The sequence below is a fragment of the Pelodiscus sinensis genome, chromosome 7 (genome assembly GCF_052426305.1).
Source record: "Pelodiscus sinensis isolate ZL-2025 chromosome 7, ASM5242630v1, whole genome shotgun sequence".
Taxonomy (NCBI): Eukaryota; Metazoa; Chordata; order Testudines; family Trionychidae; genus Pelodiscus; species Pelodiscus sinensis.
The window spans coordinates 57,512,471-57,523,141 of record NC_143058.1 but is presented as its reverse complement, the minus strand read 5'-3'; the positions used below and the strand labels follow the sequence as shown (position 1 = coordinate 57,523,141).

The window sequence follows — 10,671 nt, the reverse complement described above, 5'->3', positions numbered from 1 at the left end:
CGATTGATTTGTTCTTCCTGAGTATTCACAGCTTGAAAGTCTAATCCTTTGTGTTTAATATCATAATTATTTACACAGCATGCAATCCTGTCACCTTGGATTTAGTACAGTTAGGGAGGCATCAAAACCTTTTAAGATTGATGCCACCTACTTATACTGCTTTTATTTGAGTGGCATATTGAATGAATAACCATTTTTTTAAGAAATGCATATAAATTAGTGGAACTCTGGCCCCCATTCTTCTCCTTTTTGCCCATGACCTATGCCCCTCTCAGAGCTTATTGTTCTATTATCGTCAGGAATCAGGCAGCAGACACGGCCCGAGGGTGCAGCTGTCTGGCAAACAACAGCTATGTAAACAATACAGTGTTGGTGGGGAGAGGAGTCCCCCATATCCCGCAGGTGCAAGAGAAACATGTCCTGAGGCAAAGAGGTGGAAGGCAAGTTATACAGGTCTTGCAGTGTCTCCTATCCCTCCCCCTTCCATAGCAAATGAAAGGGCTTCTAGAAAGGCTGGTGAGTGCTCCAAGCAGCAGCAGGAGGAAGTGGGAGCTCAGCACTAACTGCTGGCTGAATTGAAATTCCCAGCATAGCCCAGTTGTCCTTGTATTTGCCTTGGAGTAGAAATGTTCTTTTCTAGCCCCTTCCTCAGACTGCTTGGATGGGGATACGACTTCATTTATCTCTCTCCTGCTTAGGCAGCTGCCTTTATTGTGGAGGCTGCTGCTTGGTTCCTAGACTACCAGATTTTTTGAGAGAGACTGTGTGTTGAGCAGGTGTCCCCTTCTTTACTGACATTATTAGCATTTTTTCCATGCTGAGCAAAGCTGCCCTCTGCTGATGAGAGAAGCAGGAAATATCAGCAGAGGGCAGAACCTATGGGGATTTTAAAAATCCTACCTTAGATTTTCTTTAGAAGATCAAAATTAGTCATTTCTCCATTCCACTCATTTTAAACAAGTTAGCATAGAACACTCTGAGAGAAAAGCAAAGATCTTGTTTTTGTGTGAATGTTCTTAGAATAAGGAAAAAGAAACTTGGATATGTACAGCTATGTTTTTTTAAAAAAACATCACCAACTCAATAGATTATGTGAGAAAAGACTTTGTAACGATCAGTTTAGCTGTTGGCTCTATCTTATCTTCCCTGCTCTATGTTAATCATTGAGATCTGCATTGTGAATGAGCCATAAACTCAGTAATACTGTAAACTTTTGTTTCCTTTACTTGTGACTAGAGAATACTAATTCAGGAATTTGACAGTAGAACTGCAGATAGTCTGATATAATTTTGCATAGATTTTTCTGATTAAATGCTTTTATTGGATTTTAAATAGATATAATATCCAGAGGCAGCTGCAATATATTCTCTAAAATCCTGGCCCCTCCTAATAGTCAGTGTTTTGCCATTAACTTCAATTAGTGAAAGCCCTAACAGAGGTTCATGAACAGCAGCAGCTGCCTATATTGCTTCCGCTCTATTTCTGTTGCTAAACTATAATAAAAGACAGCTAAGATAAATATTTCCCCAATATTAACTTTTATGTAAGCAATTGCTTTGCATGCCACAGAGGAGTTCTAATCATAAATTAGAGAAGGAAGGTCATCCATACAGTCCTAGATGAGAAGAGTACTGGTTCAGAAGATGTCTGTAGTATGATGTGATCCATATTATGCACACTTTTTTCAAAAAACTTTTTAATAACAAATGATGTACACAGAAGTAAACATAGTAAAGATGGAAACACAATGAATTAAAGAAAAGAAAGTAACATAGCATATATTCCAGATCAAACCATCCATATACAAAACCAGCCTAACTTGTCCCAGTTAACTGAAATAAATGATTTCTAAGGCATGCCTTAAGTCAGGGGTGGGGAAGCTATCTGGCCCCTGGCTTGCCTGGATCCTGCCCCTAAGGCTCAGGGCTTTCTCCCCAGCATTGGGAAGCCTGCAACCCCCCCTGCTGTCCCTCTATGCCCTCCCTCTGCACAGCTGGAGCACACAAAATAGACTACCTTGGGCCCCTCCTAGGCTCTGGTGTGAGGGAATATGGGGCCTTCTCAGTGAGGGGTTTTTGTTTATTTTCTTCTTACCTGTGTGTGGCTCCCACTGATTTTTCTGACCCTGCAGCCCCTGACCCAAAAACGGTTCTCCAACCCTGCCTTAAATATTAGTGTTTTTATGTGGCAAATAAATTGAAATTTTTGCTGGCTGACCCTGGAACACTCTGGCTATGCTGTCCTTGAATTTTGTGGGGGGAGAGTAGTCAGTGCAAGCAGACTTGGAAAAAAAAGATGTGCACTGATAAGATATATTATAAATAAGCTGTCAGTTTTCTTATGACAGAAATATAAATTAATTCTTCCCATTCATTCTGAGATGTATTTTCAAGTATTGGCTGCTAGGTGATCACTGCCTAAGCCCTTTTTCTAGATGGCAAGAACAGATTCACATGTGGTCTTCAATGGACTTGCATGATTTTTGGTTTTTGTTTCAGTATTACTTAGTATTAACATGCACATGGTTCTGGGAAGAAAGGATTTTGACAACTTGCCTTTATTAAAAGGTACCAAGCTATATTTTTAAAAAGCCAAGTAGCTAAAATGTGAAAGCTATCAATAATACTGCATCTTTCTAACCCCCATTTACTCACACTGTGGTGAAGTAGAGGCTATTTGTAGCAAGGCCTCTACCAGTTTCTCCTTTATCTACCTTTACTGAAGTGTGTGTGTGGGGGGGGGAAGTGCGGAGGACAAAGTATTATCGTTCACATCCAGCAGAGGTTAGTAACCATGGCAAACTGAGCTGATCCATAGGTTTTTGGCGTTCTAGGCGAACTATGACTTTGGGCCTCCCCGCACTCAATATAGAGAAAAATAAGATGTCTAGAATAAAATGTCACCTTTGTTCATTTCAAATATCAAATAAATAATTTAAAAAATATTGTTATTGATTTTTTTCTACTTTTCATTATTCCTAACACAATTATACTAAACTGCCCAATAGGTGACACTTTAAAGTTTTAACCATATTGAGATGTACTGTGTTTCTGGTCAGTGTTATAAACAGTTGTATTTCAAGTTGCAACTGTCCTCTTTCGAAAGGAACTGATTTTTGGGAAGCTAGGAATAAAGATTTTCATTAATACTGAATGGAAAAATTATAAATTTGCAATACCAGGGGACAATAGAGCATGAAATTCTCTACCTATTGAAACCTTTCCTGGCAAGTTAGTGTACATGTGATATCATAGTAACATAAATCTGTAAATTTTAATTTATTTTAACATTTCAGTAATCACTTAAAACTATTTAAAAATTAAACATAAGGCTAAAATTTGTATTATTATTGAACATTATTGCAATTAGAATGGAAAGGAATGTAAATGTTAAGTGGTATTTATTAACATTAGCAATTAGATGTTTGAAAATCAGGGCTTTACTATTTAACAGTAACAGTCTACAATACATAGTCTTAATTTTACAGGTATTTGTGATTCTCCTTTTACAATCTCATTAAAACCTCTTTTCACATTTTTCAGGTCCAACACAATACAAATTCTTTGTGGGCACAGTGTCTTTGAGATCATGATTTGTACCCAGAGATGAAAGTAAGGGGGTGTGCCTCTCTGGCAAAAACTGGCCGAGCTGCCACAAAAGCCAGCAAGGAGCTATTTAAAGAGCTGGCAAGGACCCCGGTTTCTATTGGACAGTACCTGTAAGAAATTTAACTTCTTTTCACCCTGCTTGTAACACTGCAGAGAGCTGCTGCCTGTCAGGGACTCAACTGCACAATTGGCCAGCGCAGCTGTGCTCCATGATGTGAAATAAATAATATCTCAGCATCTGAAATGGCAATTCTGCACTGTTTTACAAGTACAGTAGACTTCCGATAATCCGGAACCTATGGGACCTAGGTGGTGCCGGATTATCAGATATGCTGGACTATCAGGAGGTACTATAAGTTGTTTATATATATATATATACTGTATACATTATATACTGTATAAAAAAGTGTTCTTAACCCTTTTTATTGTACATACGGTATACAGTATACTGTAATGTTTTCGTTTTTTTAAGCCTTTTTTACCCTTTTTGCTCAGCTGCTGCCGCTGTTACTTTGTGACTCATTTTTTGCCGAAGCTCACTCACTAGGCTCTTGCCATTTTGATGCCGGACTATCAGGAGTGCCGGATTATTGGATGCCGGACTATTGGAGTTTTACTGTACAATATTTGATACTTTTGCTTATAAGCTAACATATTAACATATATTTTAAATAAAGAAAACATTCACTTCCATCTAATTTGGTGCCCCTTAAAGCCTTGGGCTCTAGGTGACTGCTTGGTTTACTGAGATCGCCAGGGGGGCCCTGAGGCAAGGTGCTCCCAAGTGAAAGTGCTGGGTTCGGAATCTCGGCGGGGTGGCCACGGTAGGTTGTACCATGAACAATGACCAGTCACCCCGGGGCACCTGTCCGATGAACCAGAGTCTAGATGCGGCCTGGCTCTGGGGGCAGAGCCTGGGGCTGTGGGGTGGCTCAGGGCGGCTCGTGGGGGAAGCTGGTCTCAGTGCCGGTGGAGGAGCCCGCTCTTGGCCGACCAGTGGCGCGGCGGGGGCGAGCAGGGAGCCCCCAGGCAGTCGGCTGAGGGGCCGGTGCCCTGCGGGGCTGGGGCAGAGGGGCCGGGCCTGCCTCCGCCGCCCGCAGGGAGCACATTCCTGCCAGGAGTCAAGATGGCGGGCGGCTGCGCTGGAATGCGGGCGGGGCCGTGCGGCCAGGCTCAGCCCCTCGCCGCGCCCCGCCGGGCAGTGGAGGCAGCGCGCCGCGGAGGGAGCTGCTCCCGGGTGAGCCGCTGCGGGCAGGGAGGCGGCTGACACGGCCGTGGAGGAGCGGGGGGCCGGGGGCCCTGAGCAGCGGGAGGGCGCCGTGCCCCGGGCAGAGCGGGGCGGGGGTGGCCGAGGGGAAGAAGCGGAGATGGGCTCGTGGCAAGGCCCCTGCCAGCCTCTCCGCCCGTAGCGCTCTGTGACCCTCGCACGGCGGCTGTTACGTTCCCGGTTGAGCTTTCGGGGGGGGGGCTCTTCGGCCGCGTCTCCACTGGGCCGGGATTTGCCCCTTCGGGCTGGGAGCTGCGTTTTCCCGCCTTCATTCGCATCGTTCCCTGTGGGCATAGGAAGGGTCTGAACTCCCCCCGCTTGCCTGTGTAGCCCCGGGGACTAGGGCGAAACAAACAGAAAACCACAAACCCTCTTGTAAACTCACTATGGAGGTTTGACTTGACTCTCAAAGCGACGGGAGAGTTACAAGTTGGAGTCTAGAAATAGGATGCGCAGCAGACCAGGTTTGTGCGTGTTTTGTTACATAACTTCTCTCTGTCTGCAGATCACGTCAGTTAATCCACATTCATATTGTTTGGCTTTTCTTGTTCTACATCGCCAAGACCGTTGTGCTCTCTGCTGTGTGGCTTTATCCTGTTTAACTCAGGTGCAGAACAAACATCATGAAGGCTGTAAACCAAATGGTTCTCGGTTACAGATAATGTCATTGATAAGAGAAATAGAGATGGTCTCTACGTAGTTCCTGAGATCTTAGCTATTTAACTATGGAGTCCTCTCCCTCAACTAGGCTTGAAGGGCTTATTTTTACTCTCAAAGGTTAATTCTAAAGTGCCATTGATGAAGAGGAGCTACCTGACAGTTGCCTTTGACTGGCTGAATTCTGCAGCATCGTTTACCCAGGACATACTCCAAAATCCATTTGTTTTCATCCTTGACGTTGCTTTCCCCAGGGTTATGGTAGAATTCTGTTACAAAAGCAAAAACATAAAGAAGGAACAATTTGGAATATAAACTGAGCATGATAGGATCTTAACCACAAATTGTTGGACAAGGGGAGAAGAGGAGGTGAAGGAATGGCGTCCAGAGAGAGGCTGTATGAACTTTGGATGCTTTATTGTAACAAGGTAACTATTTTCTTATTTTCAGAAACTTTCTTTGTGTGCCTTAATAGCAGGAGGTATTAGTTTGCTTTGCTGTTCCCTGGATGTTTAATAGATTTGTGAATTCCAAAACAATTATATAACTTAGCAAGGCGGACATGCTGGGCCCAGGGCAGACTTGCTGGGCACCGAGGCAGGGAGGAGAAGCTCTGTGCTCAAGGAAGGGGCGGGACCTCGAGCGGAAGGGGCATGGTTGGGCAATTCAAATGTGGCTATTCAAAAGAGCCCCAGGCTCTGGCAGCTACCACAATAGCAGCAGCAGTAGCTGAGAACACCTGGACCTTAATGAATCACTGGGCCCTGGGGCACTTTCCCCTTACCCCCCCCATAAGGGGATGGGGGGCATGTAACTCACCAAAAATTAAGATCAAAATATTTGTTTTCTTTTTCTGCTTAATATATACTAGACAGAAACCAACCCAGACAAACCCTACATTAAAGCATTATTAAGGCTGCAAAGTCTAGCACTCCAAAATTAAGGAATGCCAGAACTAGTTACCTGTGCAACCTTAATTTGGCACTATTCTCTGTATTCAGTATAAGTCTCTATTCCAGGGCTACTCAACTTTGGAAGCTCCGGGGCCCATAATGATACTCACAGCACGTGTCATGGGCTGCAGCTTAAGTATGGTTGCATATACATGCAAATATATATGCAAATAGCTTATTTTACACTGACCTGTTGACTACAAAGACTAAGGCAAGACTACACAACATGCAGGCCCCATTTAAGTCCATTCTGTTGATATTAATAAAATGCAATATTTACCCAATTTCCACCCATATGATAGCACTTTTAATGAGCAATGGCAGTCCAGGAATTAACTCATGAAACATTTATCAACAGAAGACCATTATATTGACTACTTTTTTGTTTTGTCTTCCACCTGCGGACCTTGTTTTGAGCCTCACATTAAACCCAAACTGCACCATGGGTCACAAACAAACGGCTGGCCACGTGCGGACCACGTGTTGAGTGATACTGCAGGTGATTCTTGGGGTGCTGACAAGGTCACTGGCACCCTCCTTTTTGCTCTCTGGGGCATCTCCCCATCCCATCCTACTGTGATGAGGTGAGGTCACAGGAAACATCTGAAATCATTAACCATTTTAGTTACATTGCCTATAGAGTAGAGAAGATGCACATATGCTCCCTGGGGTGTGAGCCCACAGCTCATAGATTGGTAGGTAATCAAGCTAAATTTCTGTAGTGAAGGTCCTACAAAATTGGGGAAGCCAGAGCACAGGACAAAGCTCACTGCAAAGATTTGAATGGGAGGAGACCTGACTACATTGAAGGGCTTTAAAAACCTGCAAGGGTCACCTTAAAAATCCATTTGCCATGTCATAGAAAGCTACTGCAAACAATGCAGAGTGGCAAAACAATCACAGACATGCAGCTCACTTCTCTGGCATTCTGTAACCAGGAGAGAAATCTTTCCCCAGTTATTTAATTACTATAGTTCTCCTCAAGCAGGTTTCTTTGCTGTTTGTTTTGAGCTTTCCCCTTTGTATAGAGTAGGTCATCCACTGACCTGAAGCCAAGTTAGGCAACATTGTTGTCCTTTAGCTGGCTAGTAGGGGTGTGTCTACACCACAGTCCTGAGATGTGGCTTTAGTTTGGTAGACATAGCTGCACTAGCATAGTTAAAAATACCGGTGTAGATGGCAACAGGCTTTGTGTGGGCAATAGGAGCATGATGGTGGTTAGATATTAGGTACATACTTGGTTAGCCCACACTGAAGCTGGTAGTGTTGTCAACACTGCTGTTTTGAGCATTGCTGATATGGGTTAAGGGTAGCATCTACCTGAGCTCCAGTCACACTTAAGATAGCAGTGTGGACATACCTTGAGTTATGTGGAAAGTGTCCATTTCCCAAAAGACTGAGTCCTAGCTTTGTATTACAGGCAGTCCCTGGGTTACATACAAGATAGGGACTGTAGGTTTGTTCTTAAGTTGAATCTGTATGTAAGTCAGAACTGGCGTCCAGATTCAGCCGCTGCTGAAACTGACCAGCGGCTGACTACAGGAAGCCCAAGGCAGAGTTGCTCTGCCCCTGGCTTCCTGGCTCCGCATGCTCCGCTGCTTTGCTCCGCGTCTCCCTGGTCTGCTGGGGGGGGGCAGACCAGGGAGACACGGAGCAGCTTTTCTCGCCCCGTAGGACGCGGGCGGCGGGACCACGGCGCATCTGGGCGTCCCGCCGCTCCTGTCCTCCGGGGCGAGAAAAACCCCATTCATAACTGCGGATCCAACATAAGTCGGAGCTGCGTAACTCGGGGACTGCCTGTATTTTAATCTATAGGGAGATTAAATATTGAGACTCTTAAGGACATTCTAAAATTCTAATCTGCAGGTAATGCTAATGGTGGAACAGACTGACTGCTGGCCTGTTTGTACTTTTTTTAAAGGAAAAGCCTAAATTGCATAAACAGTCAATTTAAAAAACAATCAATTTCTGCTTTATATTCAGAGCCCATCTATCTTCCCATAACAGGGCTAGTGTGTCTGTGCTGTAACATGTTTTTTCTATTTATTATTACATTGTGTGTAAAGGGAATTGTGGTTCTAATATGTTGGTGTTTCAGTCTTGGATCTAGACAGAAATGTGTGAATTTATGGCTGTTTTAATAAATGACGAGTTATTCTTAAGAAAAAAAAAAGGCTAAACTACCGTTATTTAAAACAGTTATTTTTTTCTCTGTATTGGAAGAATTTCCTACAAGGTTTAGCTTTATACTGCAGAGCTCGCCTCCCCAGAAGCAGGGCTGGCACCGGGGAAGCTTGGCTGCAGGCTCTAAAGCTGGCTCCCTGGGACTAGCGATGTTAAATATCGGTTAATTGAATAGTCAAGTAACCTCATGAATTCTTACTGGTTAGTCGACTATTTTATAGTCCCTGGGGCGGGGCTGCAGCCAGTGTGCTCTGGTCTCACACCCGAGAAGACCCTTGCTACTCTGCACTGCTGCCACTGTATCAAACAGCAATGTGGGTCTGTGAGGGGAGCCAGTTTAAAAACTAGCTCCCTTTCAGGATCTTCAGCTGCCTGTTGCCCTGTGCTGCTGCCTCTTGACAACAGCCCCTGTCTAGGAGGTGGTCTGAGCTCCCAGACCTGGCGCGAGCTGGAACGGAACTGAGCTGGGCTGTCTGGCCACCCAGCTCCTAATATGCTTTAAATGCAGAGCCGCAGTGGGGGTAAGTCCCGGACTCATCGCAAGCCAGGACTGAGCTGGGCTGCTGGCCAGCCTGCTAAAAGAAAATTACTGGCAAGTGTGTGTGGGGGGAATGCATTTAGTCTATAGCAGTGTTTCTCACCCTTTTTTTATAAAGTACCCCTTTAAAAAAAAAATCTCCAGTACCTACAGTTTTCAGACGTGCACAATTTTTTTTCTACCATTGCAACATATTTGTTTAAACAACTTAATCATAGCCGGGCAAGCAATGAAATTTTTGGGTGTAAAAAGTACAAAAATAATAAAGCGCTGTAAAATCTTAAAACACAAATTGTTTTCTCCTAATTTCAGTTGTGATGATATCCCCCCCCCAGACTTCTCTCAAGTACCCCTAAGGGTACTCATACCACTGTTTGAGAAACACTGGTCTCTGGCATTAACCTATACGCTTTTGCTTATCGGTTAATCGACTGTACTTTTACATCCCTACCTGGAACCAGCCCCTGCCTATGGTGAGTCTCTATTGGTTAACAGCATCCAATAAGCCTCACCCATTAAGGATGAGACTTACTGATTAATCAGTTATGTGATTAATCTTTTACTTCCCAAGTTGCCTCTCATATTTGGGGGCAGATTTAACATGACTTCTGACTGTTGCTATAATTCAGAGCAAAACCATTTATGCCACGTTTACCTGTTTACTTTCAGAGTAGGGATGTTAAGAAGTAGGTATTTAACTAATCGAGTATGTCACGAATTTGTTTACCCGGGTTCTGGGTCCTGTTATTTCACACGTCTATCGTGTCCAGATTACCTCGGATTACCCTGACGACGACGACTCTTCCCCTCCCCCCCAGTCATGGGGCCCGTAGTAGGGCCAAACTTCTGCTTTGGTATGTGGTGCACCGTTCATCTGCCGGTGGCAGGGAAGGGGGTCCAGGCCCACCCACGCTCCCAGACCCTGGCCCAGGGCCCTAACACCAGGAACCTCGTTCCCAGTGGTAGCAGACGCTCCCACTCTGACTCCACAACCCTACCCTGGGCCTCAGTTGACCCTGCCACCAGAACCCCTTTCGGGGTTCTCCTCCTCTCTCGTCCTTTCGCGAGTTCTGACCCCCATACCTCTCTCCATTTCCCCATATCTCTCTGTTTGTGTTCCCGCTCCCCCTTTTATCCTCTACCCCGCTTTCTCACCCAGCATGTGATGTCACCCTCCTGTCCGTTGCTCCGGTGACATCATGCAATGCCGCCAGCCACAGATGCTCTCCCGCTCCCCTTGCAACATCCGGCTGCCGTGTTTCTGCGCCGTGCTGGCTCGCCCCCTCCCCATAAGCGTCTGGTGACACAGGTTTCCCCATCGTCCGAGTTGGCCTCGCGCACCCCCCCCGGCACCAACCCGACCCGCTTGCTGGGGATAGTGGCGGGGTTGCCTCGCCCCGTCACAGAGTAGTTGATAGACTTTTTGTCAACTACTTGATTAGTTGATAGGCAACTGGTGCAGTC

At 45.2% G+C, this 10,671-nt stretch overlaps 1 protein-coding gene across 3 annotated transcripts in view; it reads left to right on the top strand.

The window, feature by feature from the left end:
• The first annotated feature begins 4,715 nt into the window (after nt 1-4,715).
• Nucleotides 4,716-10,671, top strand: part of NBEAL1 (neurobeachin like 1) — a 166,462-nt gene continuing 160,506 nt past the window's right edge. For all 3 annotated transcript variants that reach the window (XM_075933832.2, XM_075933831.2, XM_075933830.2), the window contains exons 1-2: nt 4,716-4,845; nt 5,381-5,960. In XM_075933832.2, coding sequence (XP_075789947.2) covers nt 5,910-5,960 — 51 coding nt within the window. In that variant the 5' untranslated portion in view covers nt 4,716-4,845; nt 5,381-5,909. The remainder of the gene's footprint in view (nt 4,846-5,380; nt 5,961-10,671) is intronic.